The sequence below is a fragment of the Empidonax traillii genome, unplaced genomic scaffold, assembly GCF_003031625.1.
Source record: "Empidonax traillii isolate 1590-97213 ecotype Southwest subspecies unplaced genomic scaffold, ASM303162v1 scaffold183:size818647, whole genome shotgun sequence".
Taxonomy (NCBI): domain Eukaryota; kingdom Metazoa; phylum Chordata; class Aves; order Passeriformes; family Tyrannidae; genus Empidonax; species Empidonax traillii.
The window spans coordinates 158834-173879 of record NW_020955376.1 but is presented as its reverse complement, the minus strand read 5'-3'; the positions used below and the strand labels follow the sequence as shown (position 1 = coordinate 173879).

Below are 15046 nucleotides of genomic sequence, written 5' to 3'. Positions count from 1 at the left end.
ATCCTAAGGTTCATCTGCCGGGGCCAAGCGAGCTTGGACGGTGGCAGCGAGGTCCTCAGGACGTAGATGGATTGCCTTACAGGGCTAACGAGCTCCATCTGCCCGGGGAATGGCCCTGACCGGGAATCGAACCCGGGCCTCGGCGGTGACAGCGCCGCAGCCTAACCACTGCACCACCATGGGCACTCTACGTGTCAATATACGGACATGCATTTGTAACATGAAGACTACTTTGTCCTCAGCGTGTATAATATCTAATGATTATTAAAGCAGACTGGCAATTAATTGTATTATATAAGCTGGTCCTTTAAAAACAAAAGGTTTAGTATAAATAAGGCACATTGCATTGCTGTGAGAATTTGAAAGGAGCATAACACTACTATATGAGTGTGATGGTATCTAATGCCAATATTTGCAGATGATTACATGGTGTGTGTATTTATGAACAAAGAAACACTGAGGTTTGTTTATATTCCAGATAATATAATCGTTGTTTACTTAATGCTTAAAATCATCTCCCTGTGATATGCACTTAACTTGTTCTGTGCTTGCTTCAGACCTGGATCACTAATTTGCTTCTTTACGAAATTTTAAATGATGTAATTATTATTGAGTGGCAATTTTTTATGTAAATAGCTGACATATAATGGGAGAACCATTATGAGATTTAGTATTTCTGAGCTATTTGCATGGATAGTGTTTGATTTCATTGTGTGGATACACAATGAAAGATGTAGAAGTAATAGAAAGTCTTGCTGTCATGGATTTCAATGAATAAATTGCTTTGAAGATCTTTTCTTCTGGAAAAGCCTCTTGACACTGTTATAAAAATTATGAATAGATCCAACAGAACAAGATAACTCGACATGGCAACTGGATATATTGTCTAGTTGACAAGGTGGTGATTGGTCAAAGGTTGGCCTTGGTGACCTTGGAGGTATTTACCATCCTCTATGATTCTGTGATAAACTGAAGATGTGTGAATTACACATTTTGACAGTTTCCTCAACATTAACCTGTATTAACCCCATGCTATCTGTATTTACATGAAAAGACAAAGGCTATGCAGTATAAACAATTCTGTCCCTTATCTCCCTTATCATCCACATCCTTGCCTAGCAACGTTGCGTTTTCAACTAGAGATGTTAAGAGTGAAGTAATTTTAGGAAGAAATGCCCAAATGAGGTTTTAATTTCCTTAACATAGGTTGTAATATAGAAAATTTGAAACATTGTTTTATCTACATCATCTTTTCTAGACCTGTGTGTAGTTATGTGGTGTTTCCTATGTGTTGATAGGGGAACACAGAAGTGAAAGAAGTCTTCTGTGGATTTAAAGGAGAGATAGTACTATGCATCAATGCTAGTAATTGAATGAAATCTATTACAGAGGTTTCTGGTCTCTCCAGCTGATGTGCTTCTTAAGATTGGCCTTTGGCAGGGGTCAACAAAAGCACCATACCATGAATTGAGAGCCTTTTTTAGCTCCATAGGGTTTGCCCTGCAAAGTTATTTTGGTGATGCTGCAATGCATGAAACAATGGGAGCAGGAGTGAAAAGGAAGTGGGAAGAATTAGTCCAGAGCTGAAAGATATCAGGAAGCTCTAATTCAACTATTAATTAATTGAGTGTGTACCTGTATTGAAACCAGACTGTTATGGCACTTCCACGGGTGGGAATAAGGAGCTGAGGTGTGCATCTGGGTTTGCTGCTGTGGTGAAACGAAGACTCACAAAGTTAGAAACATTGCAAACATAGATTGAAAACACAGTCTGAAAGTCAGACATTACAAAAATAGAAAGCATAAGGAAAATCAGGTGGAGCTCTTTTGTTAGTGAAGAGATTGCAATTCTGATGAAATGTGAGTTGATGTGCTTAGGCATGACAGCAGTACATGGAGTTTAAATGGAAGCATATCTGAGAAAGTCTTTTTTTACTGAATTGTTACATAAGATGAGTTTTAGTGACAAGCTGTGATAATGAAATTTGTGATTCATATGGTAAAAAATAATCCACAGAGTAAGTATTAATCCTAGAAGATGGCAGTTCTTAAGGTGATAAAAGGCAGCTTTAAGAGGGATAATTCATTGAAACAGATATACTAAAGTTTGTTCCATTTTGCTTATGAGAGCCCCAATGTTTCACATCTCAGTGGAGATTTGAAAAGGACGTGGCCCACAGTGATGCTCAAAAATGTAGAATTAATATTTTGTGTTCCTGTAAAGTATCACATTTACCAATTTTGCAGCATTAGTGTTTGTTTATGTGTCTCTAGTAAGATGGAAGCTCATAGTTTTTTCATTTTAATTAATTTCAGATAGGTTTATTTGGTGTTTGAACTATTGATGGGTCAGATTCATTCATCTTTGAGAAATAGAAGGATTTCCACTAGAATAAAAGGTAAAGCTACCTAATTTAGGGAAGATACTCTACTAGAGCGTGATTTTGCAGAGGTGCTATACCTTTGTCAACTCTCCTCCAGGATCAGAATACCTGGGAAAACAATACTTCAGCATTTACGTGTTATCCAGCCTGACCTCACCGCACACAGAGCGGATCAGTACAACCTGGTGATAAAAAAATGTTAGTACAGGGAAAGAAGGGAGGAAGGCTTAAGCTTTGCCATAGCAAGCTGAACAGAATTCTTGATAGCAGCATGTAAAATATTGGCAAGCATATTTTTGATTGCACCAATGATCTGAGCTATCTTTATAGGATAGGAAGGTAATGGCAGAATCCTGTCCTTATTACTGGTAGGACAGTTGTGTTTTTGAGAGGGTTGAGGGGAGCAGAATTAAAACAGCCATGAGTAACACAGGGCTTTTAAAAGCCAGCACCACAGACTTGAAGCTTAGAGAAATTCATATGAGAATGTTGTTATGAGTAAGATTGTGTTTCATATTGGCAGTGTTATGTGTTTAGTTGTTAAACTTCAGTAAACAAAAAGATTTTATCAGCCAAATAATAGTTAAAGAGTGAGATCAGGTGAGTTAGTGATGTGTGTGTGGGTAGCCCTAAAATATACAAGAACACAGGGGACCAAGAGTCAATATGATGCTGCTTGGTTGCAAAATAATAGGGACTGTCATGCTGTTTTCATGTTCAGAGTTTGACTGGAGGTTTAAGTTAGTTATTAAACAATGCAGTATTTACTACTGTGGACCCTTTACTTAGTTGCCTCAAAAAGTTTTACTTGAGCAATCTTTCCATCTTTAACTTAGTGAAAATCAGGAGTAACACTTGCTGTTTCCAAGGAGCCTTTTTTTGGGTGAGTTAGAACATGAACTAAATCACAGTGAATGAGAGGGCATAGCAACATCTGCCTGTGTAACCTGCCTCTGAAGTATTAATTTCATGTAAACATGAGCAGATAGTCCTAAAACTTGGGTTTTTTTCATGGCTTTTTGAAATAGGAAAGTTGCTGTTCACTGACAACTCTGGTAGATCCTGCTGTAATTAGTGTTGTTCTGGCTGCTTGTTGCATTGTAAATTTTGCACAATTTGGTGGATATTTTGTTTGCTTAATGGCAGTTGAAATCTGTACTTACTGAGGTGCCTGTGAAATTAATTTTAGTTTAAACCATATTCATCAGCAGCAAAAATCGCTGGGAAGTCTGTGTTGCTTCAACAGGAATCAAGAATATTTTTAGCGTGATGAGTCTGCATTGGACTTACTTTCATTTGTGGCTCAGTAATGACAGCAGTTCAAAATACACCTAGACCCAGAGAAAAAACAGGGAGTAGAGCAGTAATGGAGTGGATTGCAGCTGCATTTTGTAGCAGGTTTTTCTGTTATCTTAAAAGAGCTGGAAGGAACTGTTTAAAAGTCATCTAGTCCAACCCTGCCCACAATGAGGAGGGACATCTTCAACTAAATCAGGCTGCTCTGAGCCCTGTTTGACCTGACCTTGAATATTTCCAGAGATGGGTCACCTACCACCTCTGGGCAACCTGTTCCAGGTTTTCACCACCCTCATTTAAAAAATTTCTTCTTCACATCTAATCAGAATCCACTCTCTTTTAGTTTAAAACCATTACCTCTTGACCTATAGCTACAGGCCCAGCTAAAAGTTTGTCCCACTTTTTCTTATTGATCCCCTATACGTAGTGAAAGGTTGCAGTAAAGTCTTCCTGGAGTCTTCTGTTCTCCTGGACAAAGAACTCAACTCTCAGGCTTTCCTCACAGAAGAGGTACTCCAACCCTCAGTCTTTGTGATCCTTCTCTGGACTTGCTTCAACAAGGCTATGTCCTTCCTGCACTGAGGACTCCAGAGTCGGATGCTGCACTCCAGGTGGGTTCTGCACAAACCCAATACCTGAAACACTTAAGAAAGTAGGGTGAAACTTCTAATTGTTCTGAAGGACAGCAACCTAAAATTTAGTGTTCCTTTTCTGTATATGGAACAGTGTGTGGTTTGTGGTGGATACAAAACCAGCTTAAGCCTGAAGCTTGGGTGAATTGGAACTTAAAGATGAAAAGCCAATATCACATGAATATATGTGGCCTTCCATTTTTTCTGTACTGGTGAAATCCAGTGCTTCTGTAAGAGGAAATAAAAGTTCTTCAGTCACATAGTGGTGATTTCTCTTCATTTATACAATAGGTACAAATATTTAATGAAGTTAATAGTAACACTAATGAGAATTTCTGAAGAATAAAAGCTTTCTTAATGTCTAATTCCTTTACTATGTTAATGTGATAATGACTTTGCTGTTAGAACTTCAAGAAACAAAAAAATAATCAGTGAAGCTTCCTAGTGGAATTACCTTTTGATGTTTTCTACTAACTGCAGCAAAATGACCAGCAGGAATTCAGTGTAATATAATTTCAGAAAAGAGAAATGTTCACTGTTGGGGAATATGGAAGTTTTTCTTGAAAAATGTTAGTATTTGATTTCCTTTAATTATGATTATCCCAGTTGTTTGCACCTGCCTCAAAGGGGCTTTGTCCCCTCAATGTATCTATTTTGCAAGTGCGTTAAAAAGAAATATAGATTCCAATTTTCCAGTTGACAAGTTGTTTTACAGAGCTCTTTGGCAATGACAATGTCATTGTTAACTTTTGGAAGAGAATTGGAAAATTGTTTGAGCGGTTTTAACTGGTTCACTTCCTAATTAGTGTAGCGAATGAGGATCCCCCTCAAAAAAAAACCCCAAAACATTATTCTGCAGGCTTATGGTCTTTAGCTATTTTCACAGTATTATTTTCTTAAGATGGTAGAGAGATTAGCAAGGAAATTGAAAGACCGCAGGATGGCAAGGAGTTGTGTCAGGATTTTGATCAGGTTTTCTTGGGGAAAAAAACTTCAATGCCTCACCCTTTTTATGAATTTTTTGCAACATCACAGAAACCCACTGTCAAGACAGATGTTAAATATTCCATTCCTGCTCTCAGCAGTTTATAGGGATTGCAGTAGAGCTGCTGTTACGGTCCCTAGACTTCATGGTCAGTGAGGAAGATACCAGGTGACTAAAGTGGTAGGCAAGGAATTCAGCCATCTCTCAGAGAACTAGCTAAAACTTTCTGAGACAACAACATTCAAAATTAGGCATTGATTCCTTTTTGTTTAATGGATTGAAATAACTAGAACAAGGGGGAAAAAACTCTGTCCATATACTGCTTCATCAGAGAACACATCAGCATCACAACCATGGAGTTAAAGTTTGGAGAAATTATTTGTGCCACATGCACTCCAGTATTGGTGCAGCACACTGTAAGAGTCTTCAGCTGCCAATTGATTTGAGCAGGGACTAGTAGAGATTGCATCTACTTTGGCTGAGAGTGCAAAAGGTATATGTGGCATGTTGAATGGCTAACTCAGTTACGCATCACTGGGTTTAGCTTGTGTACCTTGAGTTAGAATGGTTTGGGTTGGAAAGGGCCTCAAAGATTACCCAGTTCTGTCTCCAGTTTAGAGTTATGTAAATGCTTTCTAAAGTCTCTTCATTCTGGGATTTTCTCTGCACTTCTCTGTCAGAATGCTTCCTTGCTTAATGGCACACCTATATGGTTGGCTCTCCCTTTGTGACCTGGGAATGCTCATTCTCACTCAAAGTGAGACCAAAGGGACATACAGTGCATGTGCAGGCAGATTGCATAGACTTGTGCAGCTTTGTTTTGCAAGTGGAAATGATATTTAAAAAAACTCAAGAACAAAAATAACAACAACAAAACCAAACCCAAGGAAAAGCCATTTACAGGCTAAAATAAAAAGATGTTACATTCCTCTCAGAATTCAGGAGCTGCTCAGCCTTAACAATGACAAAAGCACTTTGGGTGGATCTATGTGTGGGAAATTTAAACCCATAAGATAACAATTTCATCATAGTAGTTATAAATATGTAAAAGCCGAGGGTTATAAAGAAAGCTCTTGACAGTCCTTAGATGCTAGTAGGTGTTTGAGTTTCTTTATAGTTCTAGTAAAGCAGTACGTACCACTGTGTTTTTTAGCAGCAAAGTAGGTTTATAGGTGAAAAATGATAGGATGACTAAATTTTTTTTAAAAATAAGGGGACTTAGTCCTTTAATTTTTATTCTGTATTCCCAGACCAGCAGAAGACAGTGGCTCTGACAGCTGCAGTGGTCTTGTGTTACATTAAGTGTGCTTTAGCTGTAGTTGGAGTCAGTTTACATTGGTCATGTCAGACAGATTGCACATTGGTGGTTTGGCTACAGGGCTATAAAATTGCTGGATGTTAAAAAGAGTCAGAAGAGGAGCAGATGAAGAGATCCTAGTTTTGAACCGTGGAAAGATGCCCCATTCTGGAAGCAGCTGATCCTGCAAGGGCAAGTGTCAAAATATCAACGGGGAAAGTTTGAAAGAAAATATGTTTTGTATAGGTGCATCTTAGAGCAGACTGCCTAGGAATGTAACAGAACAGCTTCAACACACCATTTCCTGTGGAGATCCAGCTTCCTTTGATGCTGATGATATTGGTTGTGTTGCAGGACATTAATTAAAAAAAGTATTAAAGTTCCTTTTTTTTTTATGCTTTTGCATTTGGAAAACATTCTGGCAATAATGTATGTTCCTGATGTAATGCTCAAGATTTTTCTGCATCTGTTTGACTGCTTCTACAGGCAAGACAATCAAGTTAAATTCCAGTGGTTGTTATCTCACCCAACAATTCTAAATGATGGACAGCAAGAAATCATGATATGAATAGATAAGATAAGGCAGGAACAGGGAGCTGGAAAGACATCCCTCCCCAAAACAAAGCAAAAAAAAGAAAAAGAATCTCCCTGCTATCCAACTTTTTTGTGTGTAAAACCCTCCTTTCTCTTGCAGTCATATTAAAAGCCAGTGCCACTGGAAAGCCACTAATCTTCCTTGGCTGATCTGTTAATACTCCAGCAGCTTCAATGGCTCAGAAGAGGTACCAGGCACCTATGTCCTGTTCACAGCTGTGCTTATGCAGCCTTCATCATACAGCTTTGCTCCTTCCTGCTTCTGACTCCCCACCTGCAAACCATTAACAATGTTGACACTTGAATAAAATCTTCTACAAATGGCAAATGCACACCAAGTGCTATGTATTTTATTCTGTGGAATTGTATTTCTCTTGGTGTCACATGAAGCATTTTGTGAATACAAGCAACATTTTAGTAGAATAAAACAGTCATTCTAAATCCATGTAATCCACTTAAAGCAGTCATACCCATTGGTGTGCTGACTGTTGCTTACATAAGCTGTGTTTAACCTACATTATTGTTTGACATTATTTTTCTTTTTTTTTTTTTTAATACTTTGAGGAAGAATAAATGCTGTTACTTGCATTGGCACTGAAGTTTTAAATATACATAAAGGCCAGAATATTGGTTTATTTTTACTTTTGTAAAGGATAGAAATTAAAAATTTCTTATTAAGTGAGTTTACCAAACTGAGATTCAATCTCCTTTTCATCTGTAGATGTTATAACAACTTCATGTGATTGTATAATAAAACCAGAATTTCAAGATTCTAAAAGTTTTTCTGTTTTCCAGGCTATTCCTAAGAAACTGTTTCTCCAAAGTACAGTTGCCAGTAGACTCATAATCTGTAAAATCTAAAGGAAAGATTATGATCATACAGTCAAACCATCTTTGACTAGATGTCATGTGGCTTGTCAGAATTAATTTCTGTTTGGTGCAGAGCATAGGTTTTAGAAGTTTTCCAGTTTTGATTAAAACTGTGCCAACAATGCAAAGCATCCAGGAGATTTTAAGATGTTCTCTTTTTGCTTTATGTGAGGTTATTTAGCTTCAACTTTCAGCTATCTCCCGTTGCTGTTAACTATTTGTGAGTCTGAAGAATACTCCTGTTTAGCAGTTTGATGACCTGCGTATGTGTTTGGCCACTGTGACCTAAAAGGCTTCCCTTTCCTCAGCTAGGAACACATCCTAATACCACTTCCTTATGGATCTGTTTTTCTATTCTTTTTGTCATATTTGGGCTTCTTTCTTGAGTCCTTGCAGTATCCCTTGAGTTTGATGCAGGAATCCAGCAGTGAGATTTGCAGCCCTAGTCAGTACAGATGTATGGTAAGCTTACATGTCATTTTATGAGCCCAAATGCACTGTAATGAGGTAGTCTGAAGAGGATACTTGGGTAATCTGGAACTGGTGCCATTGCGAGAGACTGAGATTTCTTACCTTCTCTTTTGACTTTCACACTGTCCTGGCAAATAGTGGAAATGCAGTCAGGTGATTTAAGCTGTTGTGTGATGCTAATATATGTTTGTTATTCCACCATTTTCCAGTTTTGTATTCCAGCCTCTCCTATCAGAAGTAAAGGAACTGGATGAATGCTTAGAAATACAATAATAGTTCTAATAGGAGACCATTGCCGTTTTTGAAGCTCCTGAAATGTCTTCCCTCGTGAGAGCAGACATCTTCTATTACATCTCATATTCTATCCAGCAAAGCTTAAGTTTGTATACTTCAGAAGATACATGTTGGCACATTTGAAGTTTGTCTTGGTTTGGAAAAAAAAAAACGTTTTATAAGGACAGAGAGTAGTCATAAACAGTAATCATATGAAGAATCATATTTGTGTCAGACCATTTTGAAGTCCTGTTATCCCAACAGAAGACAAAGTAGAAAGGGCTGATAAAGATTGCTGTTGAATTATATTGAAACATAGATGGCAGAAATTTTGTCAAATCTGTAGAGGTCACAATGCAACCCCATAAGTGATCTGATTGGAGACTGAAAAGCTTTAGTATGTGCAGTTTAAAAATCTGTCTTGTAAATGATAGCCACGGATATAAAGATCTTTATTTTCTTTTTCTCAATTTATGGTACGACAAGTGTTGTATATTATGAATCCATAACAGAATGACTGTACTTGACATGTTTCAAATGTCAGAACGTGCACAGGGGCCATCCCAAAGTTGCAAACCAGAAATGTTGCCCTTGATTCAGCTGGGGCTTTAAAGTAAAACCAGTAACTAGCAGGCTCATTAATCAAGCCTAACTCAAGCCTTTTGATGTCTGATTTGCAGAATTGAGACGTAAGGCCTCTTTGAAAGCACTGTCCACATTTTGCGGGGTGTTAAAATAGTGCTATTGGAAAAATACTGGAAAAATATTTGACTTTCTTCAGCCTACTGAATGTAGGAAAAGAAACTTCAGTCCTTTTTTATTTAACTGGGGGTTGGACTGCAATGTTTCCTTAGGCTGGCTGTATGTGTCTTTCAGTTTATTTCAAACGGTGATGATAATGATGCTTAAGAGGTGCAATAATCAATGTTTTAATAGCAGCAAACTTTGCAGATAGGTGCAAGACTGGAGGTCAGGACAGAAAGAGGCAGCTTGTTCAAGAGGTGACAATACTGACAATTATTCTCTGTTGGTTTAAAGTCCTAAGTCAGGAACAAACACACTGGCCATGGAAGAGTGGTGTTCCCCAGTGCTCAGTACTGGGGTCAGCCTTGTTTATTATCTTCACTGACAACCCAGATGAGTATTGAGTGCACCCTTGGCAAGTTCGCAGATGACAGCAAATTGGGTAGGAGTGTTGATCTGCTGGAGGGTAGGAGGGTGCTGCAGAGGGATCTGGACAGGCTGGATTAATAGGTTGAAGCCAATGATATCAGATTCAATAAGGTGAAGTACCAGGTCCTGCCCTTGGCTTACAATAACCCCATGTGAGCTGGGGAAGGAGTGGCTGGAAAGCTGCCTGGGGGAGAACGACCTGGCAGTGCTGGTCGACAGTGGCTGCACGTAAGTCGTCAGTGTGCCCAGGTGGCCAAGAAGGCCAGTGACATCATTGGCTTGTATTAGAAGAGGGTGGTCAGCAGGACTATGGCAGGGATTGCCCCCTGTACTTGGAGACTGCATCTTGAGTCCTTTGTCCAGTTCTAGGCCTCTCACTTTAAGAAAGACATTGAGGTGCTGGAGCAAGTCCAGAGATGAGCAACAAAGCTGGTGAAGGATCTAGAGAGTAAGTCATATGAGGAGCTGCTGAGGGAGCAGGATGTGCAGAAAAGGAGGCTCAGGGTAGACCTTATTCTTCAGCTGCCTGAAAGAAGGTTGTAGAAAGGTGGGAATCAGTCTTTTCTCTCTGGTAACAAGTAAAAGGATGAGAGAAAACGGCCTCAAGTTGTGTCTGGAGAGGTTTAGATTACATATTTGGAAAATTTTTTTCACAGAAAGGGTTGTAAAGCATTGGAACAGAACTGCCTAGTCACCATCTCTGGAACTGTTGAAAAAACCTGTGTGTATGGCACTTAAGGATAGTTTAATCATGAACATGGTGGTGGTGCTAGATTGATGGTTGGACTTGATGGTCTCAAGGGTCTCTTCCAACATTAATAATTTTATGATTCTAAGTAAGAGTAATTATTAACTGGTGCTACAAAAGTATCTGAAATGCCAGAGAACTAGTGAAATCAGGCAATGTAAAATATGCCACTGATAATTCCATAAAGTGTAAGACCCAGTAGAACACTGGTCAGTGAAGGGACTACTGAGGAGATATATTTACTTTGCTAAGTCCAGTATAGCACTGTTCCATGTTATATATCACTTAATATTAAATTAGCATATGCAGATGTCTGAAGGACTTAAATGATTTGTGACAAGAGTTATAGGACTATTGTAAGGAAAGAAAAAAATTCCATCCTAAATTTCTATATTTTTTTAATATGTATACTAATAACTGTGGTAAAACAAGCATGAGACCTAAGATATTTCAGCTGCTAGATGTTATACTCCAAAGCTAGTTAAGTTTAGAGAGCTTAAAAGTTTTATCCCCTAGTGGATGCTGGATCAGCCCTTCAGTTTATTAAGAAGATGCAATTAGAGCCATAAGTTAGATGGAGTTGTGACATATCAGTTTACGTTCAGGGTAATCCTCAGTAATCCTCATGGTATATTGAAATACAAGATTATACTATTGAAGACTAGATATTACTAGATACTAACATTGTGTTCAGAGGTGTAAGCACATCTTTAGGTACCAAACAGACATATCAATAAGAGGTCTCTTTTTAAATTGTGTTCAGAATTGTGAGCTTGTAGCTCTTGAGTTGTTACAAGGTGAATTATATGACCTGTGGCTAAAAATTATAAACTGTGTTGTGTAAACGTAGGAGTTGCTTTTACGCTCATACAGTAGTGACTTTTGCTCAGTATTTCTAGGCTAAGTAATTTTAGAAACGGAACCAAAACATCTGAGCTGTTAAGGGCACTTCAGATCTGAGGAAGGGAAGAATCCTCAACTGCTTGAGACATGCTTTGCCTGTGACAGCTGGTGCTGCTGGAAGCCACCAGCCAGCAGCCCAAGTTCCCCGGAACTTGTTCTCAGCTCTGCTACAAAGCTGCTGTGATTTTCATCCTGTAATCTTGAGTGTGATGCTTGCCCTCCCCAGCAGCTTTGGCTGCTAATAAACTGCCTTAGGACAGAGCCTCTGTATCTTCATCACTAGCCCTTTTCTCTTCACAGCATACTCCTCTACAGTCGTACTCCTAAAGAAAGAAGAAAAGTTTGTTGCCACATAGTTTTAGGCTGATATGTGAAGAGCTCTGAGCTCTAGGGGTAGGAAGGCTGCAGTGGAAAGACAAAGGCTATTTCCGTTATATTAAAATCCACAGCTGTAGACCATCATACCTCATCGATGTGGAACTGTGGCTATACTGTTACAATTCATCACAATTACATAGCAAAGCAGATTGAAACCACTGAAGTCATATCAGGATTGACTGGCTTTTTTGTGGCTATAAGGTGGAAAAATGTGCCTTGAATTTCAGCTTTTGTCCATGGGTGACACTGTGGTAGCTTGCCCTTCCGTTGTGCAGGATGTGTGTCTTTGGTCTTAAGTGGTAATTTCAAGGATTCTCTGCTGCCTTCTTTCCTCCTCTGCTTTTCTGTTTTCTGCTCAACCTGTATTAACATCTGTTTCTTTTTTTATCTTGCTTTTTTTCAGAATGTGTAGCATAATTATGACAACTGCTTTGATTGTGGATTTTCATTGATCCTTGCTGAAGAAGGGCTTTGTCAATCAGCAAGCATGCATCACATAGCACTGCTGGAGTCACTGACTATTTATCCATCTTTAGTACCCTACATTTGTGAAATGGTATCTGCAGTTAATTTTCCATGCTCTTGACCTATGTCAGCATCTACTTTACCCAACTGTCTTCATCTGTTTTTATGACGCAAACTGGCTGTTGCTATTATGAGTCAAAGAAAATTGATAGGTTAAGAAACTAGCTAAATTTTTAATTGTGATCAAAAAATTTGTACAAAATTCTTCTTAAGACGAGCAGTGCAGTTTTGGGGGTCTTAATTTTGTGACTGCATATGGATAGCCGGGGGTGTGTCATCAGTCTTTGTCACCTCTCCTGCATTCCTGAATAATGGCTTGGGTCTCAGTTGTTCACTGGCCAGTTGTTCACTGTCCTCCTATGCCCTTCAACCCTAAATCTATTGCCTTTTAATTTTCATTAAAAGGTGAAATGCAAAAATAGAATGCTGTTGAATTATATGCTTAAGTAGAGCTGGTATCACAGAAAACTTCATTATGGGACAGCTAGGGTACTTATTGGTTTTGTTAGAAACATAGAATCATAAAATGGTTTGGGTTGGAAGGGACATTAAAGATCATCTTGTTCCAACCCTTCTGCCTTAGGTAGGGACACCTCCCACTAGACTAGGCTGCTCAAAGCTCTATCCAACATGGCCTTGAACACTTGCAGGGATGGGGTATCTATAGCTTCTCTGAGCAACCTGTTCCAGTGCCTCACCACTCTCACAGTAAAAAACTCTCACCTAATATCCAGTCTAAACCCACTCTCTTTCTGTTTAAAACCATTACTCCTCATCCTATCACTACACTCCCTGATAAAGAGTCCTTCCCTGTCTTTCTTGTAGGCTCCCTTCAACCCCGTCAAGAACTAGAAGGTTATTGTAAGGTCTTGCCAGAGACCTTCTGTAGGCGAAACAACCTGAACTGTCTCAGAGTTTCCTCACAGTTGTTGTTTTCTAGGCACCTGATCATCTTCATGGCCTCCTCTGGGCATGCTCAAACAGATGTATGTCTGTTTTACACTGAGGTCCCCAGAGCTGGATGCAGCACTACAGGTGGGGTCTCATGAATGTGGAGTATAGGAGGAGAATCATCTCCCTTGACCTACTGGCCGTACTTCTTGTGACGCAGCCCACCATGCAGTTGGCTTTCTGGGATGCGAGTGCACAGTGCTGAGTCATGTTCAGTTTTTCACCCAGCAATATGCCCAAATCCTTCTCTGCAGAGCTACTTTCAATCCCATTGCTTAGCCTGTATCCAGCTATAGGATTACCCTGATCCAAGTGTAGGACCTTATACTTGGTCTTGTTGATTTTTGCATGGTTCACATGGGCCCACCTCTCAAGTCTGTCAAGGTCCCTCTGGATGGCATCCCTTCCCACTAAGGTATCACTGAATCACAGAAGGGATTAGAAGAGAACTGCAAGGATCATTGAGTTCAGCTCTTAGCCCTGCACAGGACCGTCCTCAAGAGTCACACCAGGTGCAGTCATCCAAACACTTCTTGAACTCCATCAGGCTTGGTGCTGTGACAGCTTCCCTGGGGAGCCTCTTCTAGTACCCTAGCCACCCTCTGGGTGAAGAACCTTTTGCTAATATCCAACCTTAACCTCCCCTGACATAATTTCAGAACATTCTCTTGGATCCTGTCACTGGTCACCACAGAGAAGAGATCAATGCCTGCCTGTCTTCTTCCCCCTATGAGGAAGTTGTAGACTGTGATGAGGTCTCACCTCAATCTCCTCTACCCTAGGCTGAACACATCAAGTGACCTCAGCTGCTCCTCATATGGCCTCCCCACAAGGCCCCATGAGACCCTTCACCCCCCTGTGTTCCAGGAGGAAATAGTCAGTGACTTACTGAGTCGCCTGGATCCATACAAGTCCATGGGACCAGATGGGATCCATCCTAGGGTGATGAGGGAGCTGGCAGAAGAGCTTGCCAGGCCACTCTCCATCATTTACTGACAGTCCTAGCTCTCTGGGGAGGTCCCAGGTGATTGGAAGTTGGTGAATGTCATGCTGATCGACAAAAAGGGCTGCAAGGAGGACCCAAGAAACTCCAGGCCTGTCAGCCTGACCTCAGTGCCTGGCAAGGTTATGGAGCAGATCATCCTGAGTGCAATCCCACAGCACCTACAGGATGGACAAGGGATCAGACCCAGCCAGCATGGGTTTAGGAGGGGCAGGTCCTGTCTGACCAACCTGATCTCCTTTTATGATCAGGTGACCCATCTGGTGGATGAGGGGAAGGCTGTGGATGTGTCTATCTGGACTTCAGCAAAACCTTTGACACTGTCTCCCATAATATACTCCTGGAAAAGCTGCAGCCCATGGCTTGGACAGGGACACTCTGTGCTGGGTCAGGAACTGGCTGGAGGGCCGGGCCCAGAGAGTGCTGGTGAACGGGGCTGCATCCAGCTGGCAGCCGGTCACCAGTGGTGTCCCCCAGGGATCAGTGCTGGGCCCAGTCCTGTTTAACATCTTTATGGATGATCTGGATGAGGGGATTGAGTCCATCATCAGCAAATTTGCAGA

General features: G+C 40.3%; 1 protein-coding gene across 5 annotated transcripts in view; it reads left to right on the top strand.

Annotated features, from left to right (window-relative positions):
- The window catches only part of PCSK5 (proprotein convertase subtilisin/kexin type 5), a 196088-nt gene that overhangs the window by 25713 nt on the left and 155329 nt on the right, over window positions 1–15046 (top strand). Inside the window, exon 1 of one of the 5 annotated variants that reach the window (XM_027886280.1) lies at window positions 12450–12560. The exons of the other annotated variants lie outside the window; for them this stretch is intronic. Within the exon in view, the coding sequence (XP_027742081.1) occupies window positions 12492–12560 (69 nt within the window). The 5' untranslated portion in view covers window positions 12450–12491. Of the gene's footprint in view, window positions 1–12449; window positions 12561–15046 lie in introns of those variants that run through there. 5 annotated transcript variants of the gene reach the window in all.